Source organism: Plectropomus leopardus, chromosome 15, assembly GCF_026936395.1.
Source record: "Plectropomus leopardus strain MGB_pleo_1.0 chromosome 15, ASM2693639v1, whole genome shotgun sequence".
Taxonomy (NCBI): domain Eukaryota; kingdom Metazoa; phylum Chordata; class Actinopteri; order Perciformes; family Serranidae; genus Plectropomus; species Plectropomus leopardus.
In genome coordinates this window covers 22,751,626-22,779,324 of record NC_142190.1, presented here as the reverse complement: position 1 = coordinate 22,779,324, position 27,699 = coordinate 22,751,626, and the positions used below count along the sequence as shown (strand labels likewise).

Sequence of the window (27,699 nt, the reverse complement as noted above, 5' to 3'; positions counted from 1 at the left end):
TGAGGAAACAAAAGTTATTTTATTGCAAAGATATTAACAAGAAACAGGCAGTGCTGTAGCCAATCACTCTATGAAAAGTAACAAGTTCAAGGATGATCTCAAGATCATAATGCAAACTTCATAGATTGTCCTGCCATAATCAACAGTTAATACAATGATACATTTTGTAAAATTTTATTTTGGGAAAAACGCTTAGAGTATTTACTTTACTGCTGAGCGTTAGATGAGAAGACACTCGTGTCTGTATGGTAAACATAAAGCTACTGCCAGCAGCCAGTTAGCTTAGCACAAAGGATAGAAAAATCGGAAATAGCTTCCCTGGATTTGCCCAAAGATAACAAAATCTACCTACTAGTACCTCTAAAAAACACTGTTTAAGATATTTTATCTTGTTTGTTTAATCTGTGCAAAAACCTGCACGCTGAGCCACTTGGTGTTAATATGTGTCTTGGGTCTAAATACAAGTGTAAATTACCATCAAGAAGCATTGTGATCTGATCACTTAAACCACTTGTTACGGTGGTCTGGGAAGCATCGTTGTGTGGCCTTTCCATTGTTTTGCCCAGCTTCTGAACTCGTAAAATACCGCTGCTTTGTCAGTGCCTGTGGCGTATGATTCAGATGCCAAAAGGCACCTTTTGCATCTGCATGATACGCACCTGGCCAGCATCAGTGTAGAATGCGGCAAGACTGAACCAGTCGTGCTATTATTGCAAGTTGATGCACCTGCTGCGTCAGCCCGGTAGAGTCACGTGTGGCTGCCCCTGAGAAGGCGGGTTGCATGTATGTGATACACCACAGTGTGGCATCAGGTTGAGAAGCTGTCTGTCACGACACAATATAAGGAATGCAATGGTGCTTATAGAGCAGGCGGGAGGAGTGTGAATCAGGTCCAACAAACTGTGCCAACATGTGCCTAATCCTAACCATCCGTGACAGCATCTGCATTTGCTGACGTTCTAGAGTTGGTTGCCATGTGCTTGTGTTGTGTAAATATAACCATGTACATTACATCACAGTAGCGGCATCCTGGAATGTAAAGAGCAGACGCAGAGGGATACCTACAACGCAATATGTAGATGTGGATGTCCACTGCAAAGCAGCAATATCTGACGACTTGGGATGAGAAAGAGTTGTTTTGCCTGGAATCTACTGACAGCGATATCCAAAGTACAGACACAACGTGACTGGTGAGCAGCTAGCAAGAGTGCAGATTTAATAACTATGCTTATAACCCTGTGACTTTCTAATGCAAGTGACGTAGGTAGCAGCAAAATTCAATACACAAGTGATCAGTTGGAAACACAACTCTCAGGTGTCCACTTGTGTTTGGATCCCCAAAACACATGATAATAAACAGGCTCATTGTGTTATACAGGAGGTGTCATGCTTTAAGATAGTGCTAGGCTAGCACTAAAAGTTTTCCTTTAATTCCAGTCTTTGTCCTAAACTAAGCTAAGCTAACTAGCTTCTGGCTTTACTGTGGCTTCATACTTAACAGACAGACAGACAGACTATTGGTATGGGTCTTAAGGTATTTAAGCTATCTAAACTCTTTCCCAAAATGTCAACATTTCTTAAATAATGCCAAATATGATAAAATTGGTGAATCGATAATCACAGTCTTGTGCACACAAAACGAGTTCTTCAGGCGTCTTCCTGACTTCTCTCTTTGTTTAAGTAGACCCATTTTTTGGGCACAACCTACTTGCAGCACTGTGAAAAGACAAACTAAGTATTAGGAGGTTCAGACCGTAGCGAGTCAGGGTCAGTGTTTGTGCTGTATGTACTTGTGTTTTTTTGTATTACCTTCTTGATTTTGTCCCAACGTGAAATGACTGCCAGAAACGTTGTGAGGACAACCACCACCAACCCTGCTATCATAGGCATCAATGGGAACTTCATAGTCCTTTCTGCAGACGAAGGGGAAGAAGATAATCAACACACTTTTACCTGCTTCTTCTTATCATTTACTGATTCATCATTTAAATGTGGTAATTACACAATAAAATATGAAATATATGATAATGAGCTGTGGCTTGAGCAAAATCAAGGAGTACTGATGGTGTGAACTGACCTGTTACTGTGACGTGGAACTGCTTGTGTTCTCCATGGCCTTGATACTCTGCTGTGCACTGATACGTGCCTTCATGCAAGCTTTTGTCCACTTTTTTGGCGATGAGCTGGCTTGTATAGCCGTCATTGGTCACAGTAAAGCCACCTGCTTGTAGATCTATTGCGCTTCCATTTCGTGTCCAAGACATGGATGAGACTGGTGGATTGGCCCTGATATCACACTGCAGGGTCAGCACTGCTTCTTGTTCAACTGTCACTTCCTCTGACCCAGAGATCTGAGGGGGATCTGAAGAAGAAGAAAAAGTTTCAATCCATGTTTAACTGGTAGCCAACAGTTTTACTGTTTCCATAGATGGTTTGTTGGTCCACCGCTTTGGTCCAGAATGAAATTCTCAATAACTCTTTGATGGATAGCCATGAAATTTTGTACAGAAATAAATCCCCAGGGGATGCACTCTGATAACTTTTCCTCTCAGCTGACATGGAAAACTGTATACCTGCTAAACATCAGCATGTTGGCTGATGTAATTTAGACTCTTAATCCTATTTTTTTTTGTTACTGAAGCTGTTGAGTCTGCAGCCACATGAGCCTCTCTGTGAGGCTGTTCCATGGATGTATGAATAGACCTGGATACAGCACTGAAGGCAGAGCCCCTTTCATACCTATGAAAGCTGTTCAGTGGCTCATGAAGCCATAAAAGCTCCACTGTGGAATAAAATGACCCCAATCCTCCAAATCATTGGGCGCATAGAGAAACCACATAAGACTTAGAGCTGCTGAGTGGTTAACTTTAGCGAGCTAAGTCAGCTAAGCTCTGTGGTTGCAGGTGTGGTTAACCGTCTGACCAAACGGTTCCTCCGCCATAAAGTTTTTAATACTTGACACTTAATTTCCTGCATTCTGGGAATTTTTTCTGCATCAATTTTTGCAATTTATGGTGTAAATGTCTTTAATTTTGTCAAATTAAAATCCTCAGCTCCTGTCATGTTTTCATCGTCCCATTGCAATCTCTGCATCCCCCAAAATGTACACCTATGCTAGTATTATTACTGACATATTTCCAACATTTATTTGGAGGGACTTACATAGGACATTCAGGGTGACTGAGGCCTTAACTGAGTCATTTTTTCTGAGGTGGCAGGTAAAAGTGGCACCATTGTCTTCAAGGACGACGGGTGTAACACACACGCTGCTGCGACCTTTCTTATTTTCTTCCATCAGACTGACGACAGCGTCATTCCTCAGCCACACCAACTCTTCGTCAGCCTGAGTTTCATGGCCGCCGTCAGGCTGACAAAGCAGAGACACACTCTTGTCCAGCTCTGTGAGAATAACACCCTCGCTGTCAAATCCTGGGACAGACTGGATCTTAACGCCTTGGAAAAAGAAAAGAGGGAGAAAGTTAGACTGCATGCAAGTAGTGAGAAAAAAAAATCTTTTTTTGGAATAATTTCACTGAAAAGAGGCAAGTCAGTTTAAGTCTTGGTAACCAGGTTCACAAACCTGGCACACTTACCTAATGTTTGGGTTGCACAGTACAGGAGAAAATGGAAAAGAAGGGATCTGAACATCTTCATTTTACTCTTCTTTGGATAAACCTGAAGGAGCGAGAGATTGTTCATACAAAGGTGATTTAACATTTAAACTGATTCCATACTCACTAAAACTTCACCACAAAAGCACTCTGAACTGTCCTTTTGTTGAAAGCTGCTATATGAATAAACTTGCCTTGCCGGGTATTCAGTTGTTTTCCTCAAATTCAATAGACACAAACACATAATCATTTGTGTTTTTTATGCTCAGTATAAATTTCCAATTTCCTTTCTCTCATTCATACAATCAAAGTTTCTTCGCAAGCAAGAGTTTTCTCCAGTGTTCCAATAGACATGAAACCATTATTTCACAGGCTTTAAGAATAGCCTACTTGATCAAAGAATTAAAATTTTTGTGCACGGGTGATTTATCAAGATGATAATCGATTGTTCCTTAGGAGTACAAAGTCTGCAAATTGTTATGTGCGTGTGAGACAGTGTTTGTAAAAGATAAAAAGAAGAAAAATCGTATAGATTTTTCTCATGAGATAATCTGCATGCTTTAAATATAACACTCAAGCAGTTGGATACAGTTCTACTCATTACGTGTCAGAGCCCAGAATATCTGCAATTTATCATAACATGAGATCTTTATGCATTAAAGAAAGTGTAACTACTGTGTCCAGGGAAGGAGACTGATGTTGCTACATTATGTTCTCTTTAGAGTTTGCTTTACAAGACTAAATATAGAAAAACCTGCCTGTTAGATCTGATGTAGAAATCATCACTTTAAATAAAAGCCTTAAATTAATTTACTCCATTTTTCTTAAAAGGGACACTCTGTACTTGCTGGTACTTATTAACTGATATCAAAGTCATGTGTAATTTCAGTTTGCATAAAAGAATAAGAATTTCTTTCTTGGGATCAATGCAACACCAACGCAAGAAATGTGAATAACATTACACACAGCAAGCACCTTAGTATTAATACATAAAATATGTACTTACCTAACAAAGATTATTTATTCTTATTCCTTGGCTGTTTTGTTTGTGGTGTTCCCTGTGTGTGAATATGAGGATGTGTAGAACTAGTCAGACCTTCAGTGACTCTTATATGCCTGATATGAGGACACTTTTATAACTTCCCTCACTGTTTCTGAATGCCTTTCTCATCATTCTACTTTCCTGTTCCTGCCGACACGGTCAATCCTCCCAACCCTGATTTTTGTCCTTGTTTCTGTTTTATTGTTGTGTGCTTAAAATGTGCAAACTCAAGGGCGCTTTTTATTGGCTGTAGTCATTACAATGACACTAAAACGTCTTGGGTGTGGATTTAAGGATTCAAACACATATTTTATGGGTTCTTTTTTTAAATTAGTTTTTAGTTGTTGTGAGTGTTGTGTTCTCAACGCCCATGACTCACTGATAATGCAATTTACAATTGGTCTTTGTCAGCAAGTGTTAAAGAAAACAAAAAACATTTAAGTGAAACTAAGATGTTTTTTGTTTGTTCAATTTTATTCTATCTTTATTTAACTGTATTTCCTCGCAAATTATCTGTGTTTCCTACTGTCGTCATATGAGAAGAGTGTTCAAGCTATTTCCTTGTCCCCTAATAAGATGACATGAATGTGACAGTGAAGTTTTGGGGTTATTTCCTTGTGCACTCCTCCCTCTCTTCAAGGTCATGATGATTGACCATAAGCAGAGACTAATGTACTGTGTGCATTAATATGAATAAAAAGGCACAAACAGCATCTTTTTCATGAACTGATAAAAAAAGCTGCTAAATATCTGGCATACAAGTACTTTTACATTTACACTTTAAACAGCAGTGAGCATTTCTGTCTCTTTTTCTTTATTGCGCTGAATGTGATGCATGTTGCCAGTGGTGGAAGGTGAGAATGGTACTTAAGGTAGGAGGTATCATACCTCAATCTTATGCTTGGCTACGTTACACATTTTTGTTCATTACATTTCATGGGAATATAGTATGACCTACTACATCTCTTAACATAGTAAAAAGTGGAATAGATCATGTTGTCAGATAAGAAATATCTATCAGAATGGCCTACTCCCCTGATATAATAGCTCATTCTGTCAGGTAGGAAATGTCTTCAGAATGACCTAGTAAATATAAAAATGTAGTTTAAAGAAGAGGAGGCAATTCCTTCAGGTAGGGAATATCTGCAAGAATGACCTACTACTTCTATAAATGTAGTTAAAAGTAGAGCAGCTTATCCAAATAAAGTCATTAAAAGCCCCAAAAGTAAATCTGCTGTTTAAAAAAAAAACATGGGACAGAGGTGGCTGGTGTTGAAAAGTTATGTGGAAAGGCCATTTTCCCCACTTGTGAGTGATAAGTTGGGCACTTTCACTTAAAACATATTAGTCTATTAATCTTAATTTATGTTTACTTTACATCTAATTCTAAGTTTACTTAAAATGTAGATATATCTACTTAATTTTGTGAAGATGCTGCAACTTAACAATGACAAGTTTTATTAAATTATTAAATCAATCTTTTTGGTTTACTGAAGTTTTAGCAACTTCAGTAAACCAAGTTTAGTGAGCTTTATATCTTAACCATGTCAAGAAAACAGAACTTGCAGATCTCCCAACTTAATCATCAGCAAATCCTCTTTTGTCATGATCAAGTTAAGTCAGACTAACTTGGTTTAGTGAAGTTGCTAACACTTAAAACACGTTTAAGTTGCAACAACTTCCAAAAAATTAAGTAAATACATCTCAATTTCAAGTAAACTTAACACCTGGATATAAAGTAAGTCTAAATTAAGATTTATAGTTTATTTAATTTTCCTTTTTTAAGGTCATCAGTTTCCAAGATTATTTTAGGTATGATCAACTTGTCAGATTTGACAGTGCTCTGCCTATGACCTCTTCTGGCCACAATAATACATAGCAATGTTCACTCCCTGAAACTGAGTTAAAGAGCTCTGACAGGACGATGAGTGTAAGTTTGTGTGAATGTGTGACTGTGTTTGTTTATGCGACAAGTAGGTCAACCTCTGGGGTAAAGTCAGTGGTCAAAGTACATTCAGTGGCAGATAAGATCAGTAATGCATCTGCGCACACACAAACATATACAGCATGGCTGCCCTGTAAACAATTAATTAAAGACTGCAGAGTTTATGTAGTCGGAGCTCTTTGTGTACAACGTGCAAACAGGCATTCTTCATCAGATTACTACAGAGCCCGGTAAGACCTCACACACACACACACACCGAAACATGTAAATGAAACACGACAAATACTTAGACACCGTACCTCCACAGCAAGAAGCATTCATCAGCCTTGCTTTGACCCTTGTATCCACACATAAAGACTTTTGTTCTTTTCCACTCCCTCTGTCACTCCCCCTGTTTTGTTTTCCTTTATTCAGTATCTCATCTGCCTCCTCCTCCAAACCCACATTAATCAATTATTTTTGAAGAAGTGCATGTGTTGTATTTCTAAACCTACAAAGACTGACTGCCCTTCTTACCTTTGCTCCCTCTTTCCCCACTCCCTCCCTCCCTCCCTTGTCCCTTAGCTTTTCTCCCTTCTCTCGTCTTTTTCTGTGTTTGAATGGAGAAGCTGGATACCCCGGATCCTGCACACCCTGTGCCGACTGCAGGGCCCGTTACTGGGGTTTCTGTTGCCAAGACGGCAGGGGCTGAGGGAGACGAGGCGGCGGTGGCAGCGGTCAGCTCCAAACTGTTTCGGTGTGCGTGTGTGAGACGTTGGGTACCACTGGTCTACAGAGAGGAACTTTACCAAGTCTTACGCCTCACAGGCCCATTGGTGAGTAGGGGAAAGTTGAAGTGTTAGTGGGGGGGCATTGGTATGTTATTCATAAAGTGCCACAACTGTTATACATTCAGGTTCTGTATGCAATTGTTGCAGAGTTACTGTTTCATGTGCCCTGTAATACAGTACAATCTAACTGTGCAATCAAGTACCATTCTGAAATATATATGAAGAACGCAAATGAAATAAAAAGGTACCTACGGTGTAACGTGGTGCAAACCTGTCTGTGATTGGTGATTTCGCAACACTGCTCTCTAACTTCAACTGCTTTACTGAGTACGGATCAGATGTCTGTAACAAATTTAAGGGATACTACTCCGATTTTCAGCCAGCTTTGTATCACAACAATGTGGGTAGTATGTGTAGATGAACTGTGGTAAACCTGCAGTGCCTAAATCTCTGCCAGATGACACAAAACCTCCCATTTGGCAGAGTTTTACTGGCTCTCAGGCTGTGGATGGATGTATTAAGAGACCTGGATACAGCATTGGCAGCGGGGCCCCACTGATTTCTATGAAAGTTGCTCAGTGGCGCATGAAGTTAAAAAAGCTCTGTTTTCACGGTATTAATGAGATGATCGGCCCCACTTCTGCATCATTCTGCCTGTTAAGCAAGTGAACTTGAATGAGGATAAAATGGTTTAATTTTGCAGCTCTTTTAGACTTTCAGCTGAATGGGTCAAATCTTGATAGTCAAACAAGTCATTTTGTGAGAGGTTTTTGACACCCAAGAATATGTATCCAATGCATTACAGATATCTCTTTAACAATGTAATACAATGCGAAAAAGTCTTTTTGGGTCCTTATAGACCTGAACATTGTAATTCCACTTTTGGCCTCTGTGTAAAATTGGCTTCAAAGCCCAGCACTGTTCCTGGGAGCTTGGCTATTGAAACTACAGGCTGTACTTCTGTATTTTTGTATATGCCTATTTCTCACCTCAAATGTCTTTAAAAACATGTTTTAGCTTACCTTTTGTTCCATTGTTGGTTTGTTTGTTACATCACCAACTTTATTGCTGTTATTGGTCCAGTGCAGTACAGTGCATTCTGGTAGTTGTAGTTTTTCTTTCTCTTGAGCAAAAATGAAAGCCAGTCTTTTTTCTCTGTTTTCTCTAGACATGTAGCACCAATTTCAAAAGTGTTTATGTCTTTCTCTTGCATAGATAGCCCAGTTTAATGAAAAAACCATCTGTCCAACAATGAAATACTTATTTAAAAGCAATCACTTGCTGCACTGTTTTTATCTTATCTATGATGGGTCAAATCTCTCTGTTTCTACAGCTGGTGTCTCGGATTCTGAACTTCCTCATGCCATTTGTTGTCACCATATTCTGTGGTCACATCGGCAATGCAGAACTGGCTGGATATGCACTGGCCTCAGCGGTAGGCTTAGTATTTTCACTTTGTAGACTGTTGATTTAACCTGCTGCAACTAAAGTAGCGCACCTATTTGCTCTACTGACTGTACTATTTCTACTGCTGCTCCTACTAACTTTCCCTCACAATTAGAGTATCATAAGTTTTTGTGTGTGATGTCGTTCATGGTACCTTTAAACCCCAATCTGGCCAAGGGACTTAGCAATATTCTGTTATTATACTGATTGGGCTATTTTCTGATATTTCAATTTTAGAGGTCACAAAAAAACAAAAAAAAAACCCCAACAGTTTAGAATAATTACGGATTATGGATTTCATATAATGTGCAATATAATGTAGTTTTCATAGGTATATCAAATAGCAGAAATTATTGCTGAAATATGGATCTTTGGTGGTGCTTTTTGGGCACTCCAAGCACCCGTACTTAAACAGATCAGCACCAAGGGACCATCATAAAATTTGTTTAAAAACGGCACTATAGGTATCAAGGGGCAAAGGGGCATGTGCTAGAACACCCTCATCCTCCTCTCTGCACGTGTGCTGCAAAAATGGCAAAGAGCTGTTGTGCAATAAACTGCACAAACAGAAAGAACTGAGACTCAAGTCTGTACATACAGCTGAACACCACAAAAAGGAGAGGCAATGTTTAGGCAGGTGTTTAGTTGATTGAGATCTGGTTAGTCTTAAAGGGGACCTTTGATTTTCCTCATTTCCTGTCATACAGTTACAATGTCGGATGTTCATATTAATCGTGGCTTTTGAAACAAGATGACATCAGCTTGTGGTTGTCTGCTCCAAGCACGGTACTGCAAGTGTTTGCATGATGTAGCCTACACTGGTACATGCAGCTACATGCCAAGGAAACATATACTCTTTGTTGCTAATGCTGTAAATTTCTCCCCAATTTCGGATCATATTCCTGCTGGCACATGTCCCGTTGGGTTTCAAAGCTTTTATTTGGTAATTTTCCATGATAGCAAAAGCCACTTTACTCTGTTTCAGTAATTCCCTGGTTGCGATGAAGCTGCAAGATGGTGCCTCTTCTTCTGCTCGCCTGGCTCATACACCAAAAAATGTTACTAGCTTTTGGGTTTACTTTTGTGGTATGCAGCCCAACGAATATGTGGAACAGTTTTTCTCTGACTGGCCCTTCCCAAAAGTTCCCACTCTGTCAGACTTTACATTGTGATGACATCACAGATTTTTAAATTGCTACGTTTTGGCTTGAGGAAAGTTTAACAAATATGAGCCCTTGATGGATCAAACATTCATAAGAGACAGAGTCATAATTGACCATATTTACAGATTGAGGTGCCCTGTCAACAAATTTACAATGTTGGTCTATAAGGAAAATGCTTTTTGGCTGCATGGGTTTTTTTCCCTGCAGTCCTGCAAAAACTGGAAGCACGGTTGAGCTGGAAACGCTAACTATTCAGAGCAGACTTGGCTTTTTTCGGGAGGGTGGCTTAAAGACACGGAACCTATCGTTTTGAATACAGGTGCTCAACATAGACACTATGAGGTAAATAAAGTGTTTCTTGAATGTTAAAGCATGTGACGATGTTCAAGTAGAAACCCAAAATAAAATAACTGAAAAATGAGCATGATAGGTCAACTGTTGGGGAATGATTCACAGAATGTTCACAGTAGTAAACAATTAAGCAACAACTCGCGCCTCATGCCTGGGATTATTGCCATCCTAGAAGAGAGCTTTCAACCACCATCTGCATGGTAAATCATTGTCTCCTCACTGACGCAAACTCCATTTGTTTGTATTTTTCCCAACATCAAAAAAAAGTAAAAGCAGCCACCTGTGGGTTAACTTGGCCACACAGTAGAGCATGGAGGTGATATCACATGGCATCAATAAATGAGCTAGGTTTTAACTAACCTGTTTGCAAATTAACACATCCTGCAAACAAAGCAACACAGAGATCCGTTGCATAGCAGCAGAAACACATGGAGCAAATAGACAGGTAATTTAGGCACACATAATTGACGCACATAGACATCATCAGTTTGGTCAGCCATTTTGGTCTTCCCAAATATCAGACTCCCTTTGGCTTGCTAAATGTTGAACTCTTTTCACCACACACTCGTCTACTTTGGCTGTCTGCCATTTGGCATGGGGAAAATAGGATAAAGTAATTTTTTGTGAGAGCATTGTATGTTTGGAGGATTCACACAGTTCATCAGAATCGTGACAACAGTTGGCACTGAACTATACGGACCTGAAAACAAAAGCCGTAATTGGCTGATGTTCCCAACAAGCTGCAGACTGGGGTGATGACTCTCGGTGAGACCGGGTGTATCAACTCGGACAAATTGGTCTGCGTGGAAAAACTTTCAGGATTCAGCCATGAAATCCTAAAAATGGCAGAAATCTTTTTACAATTAAACTTAATCTCAGGGGTGAAAGTGTTCTGTATGTTCAACCCCAACAAACAAACATTTTTATGCCTCTGCAGCGGTGATAGCCGTGGCCAAAGGCATTATGGTTGAAAGCAATATCTCAGGGACACTTTCAGGGAATTTTCTTCAAATTTGACACAAATGTCCACTTGGACTGAAGAATAAACTGATTAGTGTTTGGTGAACAAAGGTCAAAGGTCAAGGTTGATGTAACCTCACAAAACCTGTTTTTGTCCTTAATTTAAAAATTCTGATGCCAAAACTTTTACACAAGTGTCTACAAGGATATTATGATGAAGCGCTGACATTTTATATCCAAAAGGTCAAGGGCCAACTTCACTGTGACATCATAATCTTCTGCAAAAAATACTTTTCTGGCTATTACTTAACATCATATCTTAGGAAAAGAAAGGGAGATATTTGGTCAGATACTGAATTGGTGACACAAATCTTGGGTGTCCACGTTGAAACTGGGCTAACTTTATAGAGCTCATGTGCTGCAGGGGGGAGGATGTGTGTGAAGTATCTACGTTTTCACATACATGCATGTAAACCATAGGAGAAACTTGACTGCCATGTGGAGGAATACAACTGCGGGCGGTAATTCTACTTTCTACCACCACAGCCTATGAATCTGCATTCGTGTCAGTTGCTGGAACAGCTGAGATTTGGGAGAGCTGGGTGTCATATTTATGTACATGTTACTCAGAGTACATAACCAAAAAAGGCAATGCATTTGAGACATTTGAACGGTAACACATAAACAAAGTCTAACTAAGTTTTTTGTTCTGTTTTTTTTTGTGTGTGTTTTTTATTCTCCACCTCTCAGACTTTTAATGTGACCACATGTTCAATAGGCCATGGCCTCGCCTTGGCTTGTGACACACTAATTTCTCAGGTGAGCAAACTACATTATCATAATACTATTGTTACTTAAACTTAATGTTATTGTGTTATCTCCAGAAATGTTTAAAATTTGAAACAATGTAACTACTATGTAAAACGATGTAATTTTGCAGACATTCGGTGGTAAGAACATGAAACGTGTGGGGGTTATTCTCCAAAGGAGCACTCTGATCCTGCTGCTGTTTTGTCTGCCCTGTTGGGGCATTCTCATCAACTCTTACCATTTGCTGATGCTCATGCATCAAGAAGATGAGGTGGCGAGGTAAATTCAGTTTAATTAATACCTTAAATGTATGTGTGTGCGTGTGTGTGTTCTGTCTATGTTTATGTGTACAAAATGCACAAAGAGTTTAGCTCCATGGTTGTTATTGTTATCAGTGGTGTAACTTTGACTGCATTTTTCCAGGTTAGAGAGTATCAGGGTATTTTACATAACTCGTGCATTATAAACCAAGTCACATTTATTGAGCTGCATGCTCAGTGTTTTCTCAAACACATGCATTTTTTCTTAAGCTGTTCTATTTAAAACACTTAATTTTTTGTATCTCTTTAAAGCTCCCATATTGTAAAAAGTCACATTTTCATGTCTATTTTTATTATACAGCAGGTATAGGTGCTATATAAACACTGTGAAAGCATCAAAACACTATCACCAGGGAAATGCATAGTCTGTATTTAGAAACTGTGCCTTAAAAAGAGCTATTAGGACTTCCATGAAGGACTATATAATCGAAAGGTAGAAACTGCTGTTACAGTGTGGTTACAGTTAATTTCCAGCTGTAGTAACAGTGTAGAGATGCCGAGAAAACGATGTGGAAGACCCACAAACACTGACCAATCAGAGCAGGCTTGACTTTTTGGGAGGGGGGCTACAGGCACTAAAATGGAGCATTTTAGACAGAGGCTAAATCCTGGTATATTTAGGCACATAATATGAGGAAAATAATGTGTTTTTTGAACTTTAAAGCGTACACATGGTAGTAGAAACAAAAAATACAAATATGAACTTGAAAATGAATACAATATGGGACCTTTAAGTTCAGTTTTATATGTACATTCATGCAGGTATTTGTTTTATGTGAATGTCATGTATGCAGCTTTAAATGCCTGGATATTTGATTTCACCTGTTTCTGGAATGTTGTACTTACCATACAGATTCTTAATTTCATTTTAAAAAACTAAAAGACATAAAGCAGAAATCTGATGCAATATAATGTTTTTTATACTGCTATGCAAAAAGGGGGACATGTCAAATCAGAAAGTGCATCACTGTCTGTGTTTGCTCTTCTAAGCTAATATCACTCTGTTTGCCTCCCTCTCAGAATTGCCCAGCTGTATGCTACAGTATTTTTACCTGCTGTTCCAGTAAGTGCACTGAACTGAAACACAGTCTGAAAAGGAGATTTTCTTCTGCCTAATTCAATACATGTTGTAATATGCCATATTCTGAGGATTTAGCTCATATAGCATGAAAATCAAGAAACTCAACTCAAGTTAGTTAGCAAAGGATGAGAAAACAAGTGATGATGATGTCTTTGCCTGCAAGCAAGAATATCACAACTCTGGTCAGCACCTGATTGAGCTTATCAAAAGATTGGATTTGTTTTCTGGTGTTGGTCAGGTAAATACCAGTTAGTTATTTACACACCATAACCTGATCACAGTAAGTGATCTGATAAACTTTTGTTTGAGTGTTTAAAGTCACCCAAATTCAAAGATAACTTGAATTTGAATGACTGTTTGATGCTTGATAGATGTGAGATAGCAAACAAGACATATCTTAAAAACCACAAAATAAATACTGAAACTTCTTTCTGTATGTTAGAAAACAATAAATGCCTACAGTAAAGACATTTTTCATGCTTGCTAACTTTAGTTTATACATGGTACAATGATTCAAATGCAAGACAAGTCATCTCTGTCCTTTGTTTTGTGCATTTAGCCTTCCTCATTAACCCATTGAAACCTGAGCACTTCTTTCAAAAACTTAGGAAAAAGTTCAAAGTAATGAGTTACAGGACATTACCTGAAATTAACACAGAAGAGGGAAAGAAAACAAGGGTTAAAAAAGGTATTATATTATTACTGTTGTACTGTATTATATATATATATATATATATATATATATATATATATAATTTTTATTTTATTATAAACTCAGTCATTTTCTTGTCACCTTTTCTTAATTTCTTAACATTTACGGGACATTTCTTGTCATGTTTTTGAAAAAAAAAACAACAACAACAACAACAAAAAAAAACCAAACCAATTTCCTCAGGTTTCAGAGGTTTAAATGTATGTGAAAGGCGTCTGAACGTCATTCCAGGTTTAGAGTGTTTCTGTCAGTTGCAGTAACTGGAATATAGCATAGGGTCAACAAAAAGAGTAGTATTTACTGCTAAATTACATGATTTTTCAAAGATGTGTTGATTGTTTGATAATTGTGGCTGGTATTCAAAAAGTCTGACAGTTTTAGTCCCCTTTATCTCTCCCTGCTACAGGCCATGTTCCTGCACCAGCTGCAAGTTGCCTACCTTCAAAACCAAGTAAGTTTATCATAGGAAACATGTGCACTTTTGCTTCACTGAATTTGATCCGGTACTCTGTCTTAAAAATGAACTTCCGTGTATTTGTTTTTACAAAACAAATTCAGGAAAATAGTGGCACTTCAGTGATAAAAAAAAGTAGAGTCACCTTGCGTCTTTTTCATTCTTTATATTTTAGAGCGCGAATGCTTGAGTGATGACAAAAAACGTGTTTTATGAGGTTACAGACCTTTGACCACCAAATTCGAATCACTTCATCCTGGTTTGCATTAAATTTTCAGAAATTCTTCAAGGTGTTGTTGAGATATTACATTCACAAGAATGCAACAGATGAGGTCACTGTGACCGAGACCTGTAACTGCCAAATTCAAATAAGTTCATCCTTGACTCAGTGTGGACGTTTGTGCCAATTAAAAAAAAATCCCTCAAGCTGTTCTTGAGATGTTGTGTTCACGAGATTGAGGTGGACAAAGGACAGCCTGAAAACATAATATCTCCAGCCACGGCTACTGTTGGTGCAGAGGCACAAAAATTAAAAACTCTGATAACAGTATAATAAAGTTGTTGACCATAATAACACCAGTGGGGCAGATAGAAAAAGGTTCCTCTTCTGGGTCAAGCCAAGATAGCAAATATATGGAAAATGGCTATTAGTCTCATTAATGGAGTGCTGTATTTTCCTGAATTTGTTGTTTGTCTTTGTTCCTGCAGTTTGCATATTAACCCTTAATAATAACAAGAAAGTAAAACAAAACAAAACAAAAACCAAAAACAAGAAAATAACCAGGAAAAAGCACCTAAAAATGTATAACAATTCTGAAAGAAAATTTTCAATAACCTATGTAATTGTGATAATTGTAAATATGGCTTTTTCCTAGCTTTTTTTCCCCTTTTTCCCTAGACATTTTTTCCCATTTTGTTAAAAATCATTTTCTAATTCTATTGATTTTGTGCAATTTGTGGAACATTTCTTACCAAGTTGCTCATCTTTTTTCGCCTTTTTTTTTTTTTTAAAGAAATCGCACCAATTTGCTCAGGCTATAAAGATTAAATACTTATGAAAGCAGCACAGGAAAAGTGATGCTGATTGTCTTTTTTTTTGTCTGTCAGGGGATCATTCTGCCACAGATGTACACAGCTGCAGCAGCAAACCTTTTGAACCTGGGGGCCAACTACGTCTTAATCGTCAGCCTCGAGTTAGGAGTCGTGTAAGTGTATGATGCTGCTACGCCTTGCCTTTTTATTTTTGATGGACTTTGTGTCGATAGATATGATATCAGGCCTCAAGTGTCATGACCAATAAACTGTTTATTAAAAGCAGAGAAACTCTCCCATAATGCCTTCACTGTTGTTCAAATAGGAGAGGGCCTGCAAACTCCATAGCCAGGAGTTTGGACAGAAGAGAACAGGGGGTCAGAGAGCTCATTACGCATTTTATTCTATGTCAGAAAAATGATGTTTTTTGTTTAAATAGAGCGGGTGGTACACTAATGTTTATTATTTTTGTACTTTTTTTAGAGAGTGAGGAAGGCAGTGCAGGGAAAGATGAGAGAGCTTTGACAGGAGTTGATTCTGGACCAGCTGGACAAACATTTGGTTCAACAGGCAGTCCACTTAACCAATTAGGTCCCTGTGGTCAGGTCAGGCCGGTCCCTCCCCTCTCATATCAACCACAAACTCCAGATTTTCAAGGCTTATTCTCAGACATCAAGTGTACTCAGTCTAACTTTAACTGTCTCGTCGCCGACCTTCTTTGACCCACTCAGTGTGCAGTCCTTCCCCGTTTTTGTCTAGAATGATAGGAATGGAGTCACAATTATCGTAGACATTTCTCCAAATAAAAAAGATGTTCTATCATATGTGTTTGCAGTGGATCGGCAATTGCTAGCAGCCTCTCTCAGATCAACATCTGCCTCCTGTTGTTCGGCTACATCCGATGGAAGAAGCTCCATCAGCAGACATGGGGAGGTGAGTTAATTACTTAGAAACTACAGGAATGGGGCTATGAGGCATTTAGGGTTGAAAAAAGGATAGTTATACGCACATCACATAGGTGCAAAGCTTTCAGAAAACTTGCATGAAGAAAGAAGGTAACGCTTGCACACTTACTCCATGCCACACAAGTTTAATCAAGACAACGTTTCGATCCCACTTGGATTTTCGTCATCCCAAGTGGGATCGAAATGTTGTCTTGAATAAACTTGTGTGGCATGGAGTACGTGTGCAAGCGTTACCTTCTTTCTTCATGCTATGAGGCATTTAAACACGCTAGGACATAGTCATGCTGCATATCATTTGATTCGGGCTGATCTTGACAAGCTTTCTGGCTGAACCACTTCCACCTAAACCAAACATTATTCACATCATTACAAACTTCGTAAAAGTTAGTACAAAGAAAGGCTATGTTTTGGGTTCTTCCGTGGTCTATGTCTCCATCTGCTGGTTGAATTGGTCAATTGCACCCAAAGATATGTGTCAGCTTATTGTGGCCTACTGACCCCAATTAAAGGCTCATTCAGTGCATTTATTTTGGTTTTCTATGAGGGGAAACATGTAAAGAGTTTTGATGGAAATAAAGCTAAAGCCTGATGTTTTTACATGGGTTTAATACTTCTATTGAAATCTACGTGACATCATATAATTTTTTACTGTTATCTGAGAGCCAAACATGGTGCACAAATGTACCTAAAAAATCCAATTTCAAGAGCTTGCCTAAGAATTTATTTATTTAATACTCTTTAATTTTTAATTTAATATTGTGTCCTCCTTTATTTTACAAGCATCTGTCTCTGAACAGGTGACAGTCAGATGTGGTCCCATTGTTTCCTTTAGATTTTGGTCAAATTTATCATTATTTCAAAGGCATGTTTTCTCTAACATTGGAATGTTTTGGGGTTTTTTCAGGCAAGGACAAAAATTTCCATTTATTTTGTCTTGTTCTTTCATTTAATCTGGTCCAGGACAATCTATACTGATGCTTCCAACTCTCAAGTTCATCAACCATTTGTTTAGTTTAGTTTAAGACCCAGTTTATTCATATGGGCTTTTTGGTTGCTGAGATATATATACTCTATATTTATATAAAAACAATTTTTGTATAATAGGTTAGGTGTTTTTAAATCAGTCTTCAGAAAACGTTCCCCCTCTGCAGGCCTTATTGTGTATAACTCTCCTGTGTGAAATGCTCTGCAGGCTGGTCCACTGATTGTCTGCAGGAGTGGGGCTCTTATATGAAGCTGGGTGTTCCCAGTGCATTCATGACCTGTTTTGAATGGTGGATCTGGGAGGTTGGAGGTTTCCTTGCTGGTCAGTGTTGCTTTACTTTGTTATTTTTTAAAATCCCCGTTGAGTGTAGCTTGAAAGATTGTAAGATATAGCGACAAAATTGCAAATGTGTAGCTTTTGTTCAGTATTACCAAATCAATGAACAAATTCTCGCCACAACAACATAGTGTATTAGATTATATTCACAATACTTATAATTCAACATTTAAACTTACGGTACAGAAAAAAAATCAGCACTTTAAGGTAATTTTCTCGTTTTTGCTATTATTAACATTTCCTCCTTTTTGTGGCTTGTCTTTAGGTAATTTTCTTGTAATGTTTTACAAATTTCTTGCTAATTTTTGAGCCATTTCTTGTTAAGTTGCTCATCACCTTCTTCCTGTATTTTTGGAAGAAATCAAGCCAATGTGCTCTGGTTTAAAAGGGTTAAGGGTTAAACTGGCTAACGCAACACAAGTCTCCAGGTTTAATAAATCTAAACTGATTAAAGGTACACAAGACACAAAAATTGTTTACTTTTTTAGTTCAAACATATAATGCTGCAACACTGTGTTCTGCCCATCTGCAGTCACTGTGTCACCATAAATTCACCTTATCTGACCTTTATAATGCTCATGTATTTAACATCTGTCAAAGTACTAAGCCAGCAGCAGGCTGTGTGCAGTTTACTGACTGACATAAGTTTTTTGGTGTAGTGTTTAGGCATAATGTCTTTGTAAATGTCTGAATGTGATTTGTATCATATCAGGTGCACTCGGGGAGGTGGATCTCGCTGCCCAGCATGTGTTGTTGGAAATAGGAGCCATAATATACATGGTATGTAATATCCAATGTGTTCACTGAATCACATATCTATTCACATATTATTTAACATTAATTCAGTTTTTTGGGGAATGTACTTATTCACTTGAGATGAGAAGACACCATCATCAGGTCTGTATGTTAAGGACCTTGATCCAGGAGGGCGATTAGCTTAGCTTAGCATTAAAGGCCACGGAGGTATCTATTGGCAGAAATGGAATATAGCCATATATTTCTAACCACTTTTTCATTAGTGCAGTGGCATACGTTAGCAACAACTACAAACTGTAGGCCATTATGATGGGCCCTTTGGCTCATTAGTTACGAAGCACACACACAAACACATACGCACACACTTAAATATGCACACACAGCTGGGCGTATATACTAAGTACCAACCATGTGTTGGATTTTACATTTGAAATGTGGGCTATTGTATTTGCAGAGTCCAGAGGTCAAAGAGAAAGTTATTAGAACCATGTAAAGTGCTGTGACAGCCGAACTTCTGAAACATGACAAGCACCTGAGAGCAGAGGAGATGCCACTGTGATCCTGAAAAATTACTTTTCAGGCATTTTTAGTACAACAACCTCACAACTACTGCACTCCTTGACACAAAGGCAAGAGATTAATAAATAAGAAAGAGGAGAGATGCAATACTTACGAACAAACAACACAATGTCCCGAAAACTGACCGTCTACAGCGGCACACACACAGTTTACCCTCAAAAGTACACACACAATGGCACAGGTGGCCCTCTGAAATAATCACAACAACCTTTTAAACAGGGGTGCGGCAGCCAATCAGATACCCCAAACCCCCTTGAAAAGACACTTGTACTCACCTACTTGAATGGTTCTGACTCTGGCTCTGACTGGTGATGCCTGCAACCAAAACAAAAATGTAAATACAAAGGTTATCTAATGCTAGGAACAGCCAGCATTTACTTTGCTTTAGTTAGCTTACCATAATAATTCATAGGTGGGCTATCCACCTTGTAGAGACATCAATGTCCTAGTGGCCCACAACTTAGTTTACATACATCTAACACAATAACTAAACATTATGATTATTTAGATCAGCGTTATCTAACTTGCTCCTAAGATTAGCCTACCTGCTGCATGTTTGTTGACACACCTGAGGACAGCGGCAAGGCGCTTGTCTGTGGGCTGGTGCCTGTTGGTAAAAAATCCAAAAGAATAAAATTTAGGGAGCTTCGCAAACTTCTCCTTTTCTTTTCTCTCCTGTCTTTTCTTGCAACTTCCTTTGTTTTTGAATGGCATGACTGCTCATTAGACCTTGGTGTGCTCAGATTGTCAGTCTTGACAGATTTTGCGCTTCACCTAGCCGGAGTCTTATTGTCTTGTCACATGACTGAATAGAGGCGATTGGACAACAACATACCCCACATTATCCAGCAACCGTTATTGCATCTGTACTTGACATAGTTTATTTACAGTTGTCATTATATATGTAGAATGAGCCTATAATTATATTATGGTTTGTGTAATACTGACTTTTTTCACACCATGGCAGAGATGGGTTTGTATATTTGAGGCTCTATATAGCAAGTGGTATCAAATAAGTGAATACTTTCCCTAATGTCTTTACTTTTAATACACTGGTAACACAATTTTGCTAAGGGCCCATTCTCAGTGCAGCTGCACTGCCTACAATATCTTAACCACTGCAAACTAAGAGTCTTTTTTGTTGTTTTTGTTACCTTAGAATGAGCCATATCTACATTCAGAACGGTACTCATTTGCAAAGTCCGCCATGTTGTTTCTAAAGGTGGCCCAGAATAGACAAACCAAAAACATGGCTCTATATCGAGACATACGTGTTTTTGCAATCTTGGTTTGGTTTAATTTATTGCAATGCTGCAGCCAAACCACTAGATGTCACTAAACCTACATATTAGACCTCAACCTACATATCAGACCCTCAAATCACAAATTGATGTTATTACATTTTAGTTTGTATATTAGCAAATGAGACATTACTGAGTTGTGGAAATACTGGCGAGTTTATTTTTTAACTTTGAAGAGACACAGGCTAACCATTTACCCCTGTTCCTGTGCTTTATGCTAAACTAAGCTAACTGAGTCCTGACACCAGCACCATGGCGGGGAGCATTGATCTTTTCAAACTCATGAAAAGAAAGTGAATAAGCATATTTCTCAAAGCTGAAGGTAACTGACAGCAGAAAGTAACATGTGGTCCTTGCAGTTCTATCTAGGTGTCCATGCAGCTGCTTGTGTGCGTGTTGGGAATGCTCTGGGGGCTGGAAACACTTCCAGGGCCATAGTCACCTCCAAAGTGGCCCTGGTTCTTACAGGTATGAAAACACGTAATCTTGTAAACACGCACATACATAATTAATCTAATCTGAACTGTGCTGCTGAGAATCCTTGATTTTGATTAGTTGGCAGGTGTTTTTGTTTTAACTAAAAAATAAAAGGCTATAACTGGAAATATGTTTGCATGTATTTGATTTTGCATGAACAAATCACGCATCACAATCTTAATATCTTGTTGGGTGTTATCCCTTACGTAATGTCTTTCGCTATAGCAATACTTGCTGTGCTGCAGGGTATCGTCCTCGCTGGCTGTAAGCACATCCTTGGCTACATATTTACCTCTGATGAGTGAGTTTCACACCAGCACATGTTCATTCCTGCACCATGTGAAGGCAGCTCTGTTTTTGATGATCTTCTGCTTCTGTCTGCAGAGCCATTGTGGAGACCGTCTCAAAGAATATCAGCGTCTACACATTTGTACAGTTCTTTGATGCACTTTTGGTACGGTATTATATTGTCTTGTTTTGCATTGAGCTCTTGTGTTGAAGAGTACACAGAGGTGTTTGCTTGTTTTGTTAACCTTTTGAAACCTGAGGAAAGTGGCTTGATTTATCTCAAAAACATGGGAAAAATGCAATAAGCAACAAAAGAAAAAATGAAAAAAACAATAGCAAGAAATGAGTAAATAACAGTACAAGAAAATTACCTGAAAATTTGTAAAAAAGAAAGAAAAAGAAAAAAAGAAGGAAATGACCCCCCCCCAAAGAATTCTGAATAAATATAGTTATTCCCTCCTAGCTGTTTTCTTTTTCCTTCCTTGAGACATTTTTTCTTTGCTTATTTCTTGCAATTTGTGGAATGTGTCTGACCAATTTGCTTGTTGCCTTTTTACCCATGTTTTTGAAAGAAATCAAGCCAATTTGCAAATACTTGTGAAAGGCGTCTGAAAGCAGCACAGGAAAAGTGATGTTGTTCCAGGTTTCAAAGGGTTAAATCAATGCATCTTGTTTTTCTTTCTTTGTTTCAAATGGTGTGTGTGTTTTCAGTGCGTCTGCTCAGGGATTCTTGTGGGATGTGGGATGCAGAAAATTGCCGCCTTGTCCAACCTGGTGTGCTACTACTTTATCGGCCTGCCAGTGGGAGTCGCTCTGATGTTTGCTGCCGAGCTCAGAGTATTCGGTAAAGTCTTCATCCCATTTTATCTCTATGTTTATACAAACAAGCAATGAATGAAAATGAAAACAAATACAACAAGCTGGTTATTCCTGTGATCTTACACCAAGCTTTTCCAAGTCAGAACCACAGTTTTAGGTCTGAAAATGTTCATTAACCCAAATGTTTTAAATATTTACTATTAGATTAAATAGACGGGACTTCAATGAATCCTTATGAAAGAACTTTATAGTTGACCACCACTTCTATACTACTTCTAAAGCTTAATATGCACAATAATTTGAAGTGTCAGCAGGTGCCTCAATTTTCCATTGTGTGACGCCACAGACTGAAACTTCTACTTAAATTACAAATATTTCTTATATTGTTCAATAAGCAGCACATCTTAAACAACAGACGACAGTCAGCGTATCCAGAGTTTGGAGAAGCAGACAGCAGTACCGCCACAGAAGCTAAGCAATGTACTGCTGTGGCTGTACTTCTGCCTGCTTCTACAAACTGGGGTTCTGTCGACCGTTATCTACTGTCAGTAATACACTGGCTATGGATAGGAACCTCATACAGCCTTCCCACATCCAAAGATCAAAATCCCTTTAAGTGTGCCAGCAGAACTTGGAATTGAAGTAATGTGTCTATATTTAAACCCAGGTTCATTAGTTAAACCCACAAACCCAGGAGGTCCTGCTGCAGCAGACCTTCCTTAATTTCTCTCCCTGCAGCCTGCCATTTACCCCCTGCCAGAGTGCTGCGCTTTGCTGTCCACTCAAAGTGTGCATGTATTGATAAATGAAACACAAATGCACACTCACACACAGACATAATTACAAGACAATGGGCCCCTGGGCGCAGATATGCAAAGTCCCCACCACCACTCCAATTTAGCAGCAAGACAGAAATACATTCTACTAGTTTCGCATCCCTTTGTGGTCATTTTGTGTCTCCTTGTGATTGTTTTGTGTCTTTCTGCAGGCCTTTGTGTCTCTGTTCCCTTTGGTAGTTAGGGATAGGGACTGTTCATTATTGTTGATAGGGGAAGTGATGGTGCAACATGGGTCAGGCATTTAAAAAAAAAAAAAGCACTGAGGAGGGACTTGTGTTTTTAATTTTGGCTCAGGTAAGGGACATACAACTTGAAAAGATAGTATTTTATGTTAATTTTAAATAAAGAGTCACACTCCAGTCATCCCCCACCTCTGATAAATAAAGTGCAGTCACACAATGCCAGCACAGAGCTAGGTGATGTACTGCTTTGGATGGGAACGCAGCAAAACATATTTTAGCCACCTTGAAAAAATAAATAAATCAAAATCAGTGTAAATGTACACTATATTTAAATATTTGCCCTGTTGTACTTTATACAACAGCTGATGGGGGCAGCGGTAAACCAGTAACTCTGTGGTTCGGTGGAGTGAAATGACTGTTCTTCTCTATGGAGTCTGGTGTTTTTGATATCACGGTTTTAAATCCCCAGCAGTATGGGCTGTCTTACGGCAAGGCAAAGCGGTGAAAATATTGCAAATATAGCGTATACTTAAACTGAAAATGATTTTTTTAGGCAGCTTAAAACTAAAGACAGAGTTTGCACAGCGCTGTTTGATTATATATATGTGAGACGGTGGTCTTCTACCCTGAAGTTATTCTAAATAAACAGTTATGATTGTGATTTGGTTTATAGCATAGACAGGGTAAATAATATAGGTTTATAGCATCTAGCTGAAAGGGGGCATGTCTCCACCTACTGTGGCGGAGTCGAACATATTTCCACCAATAAATCGATTCTCCCCCATTGCTTGTATACTGGGACAAGGACAGTAGTCCAATAAGATGGTCTAATCGCGCTGTAACGGTAGCTGGACTTATCTGTGCATGTAAACGTACTGACTGTAGCTCTTTGGAAATAAGTTTGGCTTCACTCTTTTTTAGAGTGGATTTTATTAATTCAGTGTCTTCCAAGGTAGCTCAGAGGGTAATGAGGGTGGTTCTTACTAAACAGATGCATATATGCATATGTGTTGGGAGTGTAGTTTACCTGAGTAGGTAATGCCTTTAGCATCCTCTCCGCTCTTTGTAGTCATGCACATCATGTCTCTGGGGCTGGTGTTAATGACCACTGATGTGTGGTTTGCAATAAAATGGACAACTATTAGTGGACTGCCTTCAAATGTGGCAAACATAACTTGATCCTCTGACTTTCTATCTAGCACCATCATCAGGTCAATACTTGAATTTGTCCAACAGCCACTGGCATGTCTTTATGAAAGTCTTTTTTTTATAAATACTATCATTTGTTTTTCTTGTTAACTTTTTTTTTCTAGTAAGTACATATGAAGTGAATAAATTGCAGATCATTTTCTAATGTGTGTGTATTTGTGTCCCTCTGGTTAGGCTTGTGGGTGGGCCTCTTAATTTGTGTTGTCATCGAGGCGGGTTTCTTCCTCTTAATAATCTTCAGACTCAACTGGAAGAAAGTCACACACAAGGTAGGATGCTCTTATCTTTCTTTAAACCATGCATGGTATTTAAACCTTTCCAAAAAGGATTGAGGGCAGGAACGCAATTGGGATTATCAAATTAAACTTCCTATTGGGGAAATTATTTTTGTTGTATTGGAGCTTCATCTGCAGGCAGTTTCATGAAAAAAATCATCCATACCAACTGAATTTTGGCAGCAATTTAAATCTTTGCCTCATTCCATTTCTTTGAACGCTTTCCTTATTATTCTTATCTCTCTAAACTCATTTACAAAAAAATGGAGATATTAGAACATTGCCCAAACACTCAAACCTGCAGAGAAATTTGAGGTTAGGTTTAATATATTTGTTTTTGAATTGTGGTTAAATTTGTGGGTGAAGATTCACTGTAATATTTATAAAGAAATAATGACTATATTGGGAAAACTACTTCATTTAAGTTGAATGTGCTTCCCCCCGTTTAGCCTTACTTTCAAAACCTACAAAATACTAATTTGGAATACTGAGTTTCTACGTAAAATAAAAATTTTTAAAAAGCGGGAAAAAAAAGGTTTCATTCTGTATAAGTACTTAACTAAAGCTGACTGTATGACTCTTAAGTGTTACGTGAAAACAAATAAAATGGAGAAAAAAAACACTGTTATATGTTTTTAGGCTCAACTACGTGCTGGGGGGAAAGTGGCAGCCATCCCAAAGACTCCTGCTCGGACAGTGCTGAATGAAGCCATGGTGTCTGAAATTGCGGACAGCCTTAACACAGTAAGTGCATATGTGCAGTATGCGGTGTGCATACATGCGGTTCTCACTTTTTTGTCCATACTTGAGCTACTCACATATTGATTAACAGCAGCATCTTTGCACCTTGAAGGCCCAGTTGGATGGCGAAGACACCCCAGACGGCTACAGTCCAGTCACCACCCAGGATCAGGAGATGAAAGCTGGTTATGAGGCTGTGAACAAGAACACAAATGCAGGAGGAGCTGAGGGGGATGCTGAGCAGAGTAAAAAGACTTCAAACACCAAAACTCAAGCACCGCTTTCTGTCACTCAGCTGATCTTGCGACGGGGACTTACCTTATCGATTTTAGTTCTCATTTTGGGCATAGGTGTGGCTTTCCACATTGCCTACCCTGTGCCTGCGCCCTCCGCCCAGAGCAAGGCCAACTTTACCCTAAATGGGGCTAATGACTCCACTCCTACACCACTGGCTCCACTGTACCCAACCCAAAACTTCTGAGCTATCTTTGACCTCTGAATGTAGACATCTGGTGGCTCAACACAGCTCTTACAAACTGGCATTTAGATCTCCAAGGCAGAAAACATTGAATTCATAGTTTATTCATCAACCTGGGTTGTTATTTTGTAAAACTACCGCCTGGGTAACACTTTATTTTAAGGTACACCTATTCACCATTAATTAGCTGCTTATTAACATGCAAGTTAGTAACATATTGGCTCTTAATTAGGCATTATGAAGTACTTATTAATGCCTTGTTCTGCATGGCCTTATTATACAACCAATAAGCCATTAACCAAAAGTCTTCCCTCAATAACCTCAGAATTATTGCTTATTAGTACTAAGCAAGGAAGTTGTTGTATATGAATTACGATCTCAATATGCTTTGCTTAGTGTGGATTTAATAAGATGGTAGAACCCCAAGAATAGTTATTCTCCCTTAATACCACTTAATGAATATGGTCTGTTCTTACATAACAAAACACAAAACTACAAATATTAATAGTGTCCAAATAACTCTAAATTAAGTCTTTGTTAGAATATGTTCCCCATACTAAAGTGACATCTTGATCATTACTAATTCACTAATAGTTGAACACTTATTAACCAACACATGTTCCCTAATCTAAAGTTGCCTCCTTTTCACAATTAGTTAATATGTTATAGCACATAACTACTGCAATAAACAAGTGATGGGTTACACCTTTGAAAAATGGATCTATCTATAGGTTCTCTCTCATTCAGTGGTAGAATAACAAAGACAGCACAAGTACAAATACCGTATTTATTAAACCACTGGTTCAGGTTTTCCCAAGGCTGACAATAAATACTGCTCGAACAGGTAATGGGGTATTCCTGAAATTTCAAACGCTGACAACTGTATCAGTGTATGTAAATCTGTCATACAATATGGTATCAAATGTATAAGCAGGTCATACTGTATAATAATACAGATACTCTATTGTTGAAAAACACTGCACAATATAAAGTACAATACAAAAAATTGAAATCTAAAAAATATAAAACCTGCACAGCTCAACATGACTTGTCAAAGGTTAGAACAAATGTACTGAACTGTACAAACATTGCACTTCCACAGCCTAAACTTTAAAGCTCTATAATTACTGCATCAGTGATTTATTTCCCTGTGCACAAATACTGTATTTCACTTTTCTAATACAACAGAATTTTAACTGAACAAAGAAGCTTTTCAAGACTTTTTTATATCTGCTGATAACCTCAGCTGGCCCTTTCACTGAAAAATACATAAAACAAAAACAAAGAACACGAGAAATGAGCACAAACCACGGCTTAAGGTCAGCTGAAATTGCTCAAACTGGTCACTTCTCTTTTGATAAAAGTATGAAGCATATTCTAGGAACTGAAGAATCTGCTCATCTCCTGATATGATTTCACGCACAATATGTGGTTCATAATCCAATACAAAAATGATACTCTGTAAGATCTGTTTAGTTGGTAAGTCTTATGGTTCTGAATTATGTTTTATTCTGAGAGACAAATCTTTCTAGCAATACATTTGATGTTGGATAATAATTAGTGTGAATGCTGCAAAATAAAATGGAGCTTTATTCTGGATGAAAGCCATATTTTTGACTTTAGACATTTAATTTTTATTTATCATCAGATTCCTAGTATATTCAGAAACTAGAACTGAAGATCTGTATTTTTGCCTCATAATTACTTCAGGACATATTTACTTCAGGACAGCTCTTCCAACACTTTTATTAATACTTATTTTTCATGACCAC

At 38.3% G+C, this 27,699-nt stretch overlaps 2 protein-coding genes across 5 annotated transcripts; one reads left to right on the top strand and one right to left on the bottom strand.

Annotated features, from left to right (window-relative positions):
- On the bottom strand, window positions 1-7,028 carry tmigd1 (transmembrane and immunoglobulin domain containing 1). Of its 2 annotated transcripts, none has more exons than XM_042499202.2 (6): window positions 6,898-7,028; window positions 3,594-3,675; window positions 3,163-3,453; window positions 2,078-2,362; window positions 1,810-1,913; window positions 1-1,716 (listed from the first exon to the last, which is right to left on the bottom strand). In XM_042499202.2, exons 1-6 carry the CDS (start codon window positions 6,913-6,915, stop codon window positions 1,705-1,707), a joined length of 792 nt encoding a protein of 263 aa, XP_042355136.2. In that variant the 5' UTR covers window positions 6,916-7,028; the 3' UTR covers window positions 1-1,704. The 2 variants fall into 2 exon arrangements, with proteins under 2 accessions (XP_042355136.2, XP_042355137.2); XM_042499203.2 differs by lacking the exon at window positions 6,898-7,028 and adding an exon at window positions 4,618-4,766.
- slc47a1 (solute carrier family 47 member 1) lies at window positions 6,675-27,535 on the top strand. 3 transcript variants are annotated; one of them, XM_042499200.2, is made up of 18 exons: window positions 6,676-6,828; window positions 7,163-7,413; window positions 8,702-8,803; window positions 12,039-12,107; window positions 12,229-12,377; window positions 13,439-13,481; window positions 14,618-14,662; window positions 15,773-15,870; window positions 16,533-16,630; window positions 17,855-17,968; window positions 18,696-18,763; window positions 20,979-21,087; window positions 21,322-21,397; window positions 21,481-21,550; window positions 22,096-22,228; window positions 24,608-24,702; window positions 25,348-25,452; window positions 25,562-27,535. In XM_042499200.2, the coding sequence occupies exons 2-18, from the start codon at window positions 7,198-7,200 to the stop codon at window positions 25,928-25,930; spliced, it is 1,959 nt and encodes a 652-aa protein (XP_042355134.2). In that variant the 5' UTR covers window positions 6,676-6,828; window positions 7,163-7,197; the 3' UTR covers window positions 25,931-27,535. The 3 variants fall into 3 exon arrangements, with proteins under 3 accessions (XP_042355135.2, XP_042355134.2, XP_087944229.1); XM_042499201.2 differs by lacking the exon at window positions 8,702-8,803 and having other exon boundaries at window positions 6,675-6,828; XM_088088103.1 differs by lacking the exon at window positions 6,676-6,828 and having other exon boundaries at window positions 7,127-7,413.
- The last annotated feature ends 164 nt before the right edge of the window (window positions 27,536-27,699 follow it).

Bases quoted from the DNA above. Each gene is read 5' to 3' on its own strand.
- tmigd1 (XM_042499202.2), bottom strand. The intron at 3,454-3,593 runs GTAAGTGTGCCA...TCTTTTTCCAAG, and splicing joins CTGTGCAACCCAAACATTAG to GCGTTAAGATCCAGTCTGTC. The intron at 2,363-3,162 runs GTAAGTCCCTCC...CTTCTTCTTCAG, and splicing joins AGTCACCCTGAATGTCCTAT to ATCCCCCTCAGATCTCTGGG.
- slc47a1 (XM_042499200.2), top strand. From the start codon at position 7,198: ATGGAGAAGCTGGATACCCCGGATCCTGCACACCCTGTGCCGACTGCA. The intron at 22,229-24,607 runs GTAAAGTCTTCA...CCCTCTGGTTAG, and splicing joins TGCCGAGCTCAGAGTATTCG to GCTTGTGGGTGGGCCTCTTA. The intron at 24,703-25,347 runs GTAGGATGCTCT...ATATGTTTTTAG, and splicing joins GGAAGAAAGTCACACACAAG to GCTCAACTACGTGCTGGGGG.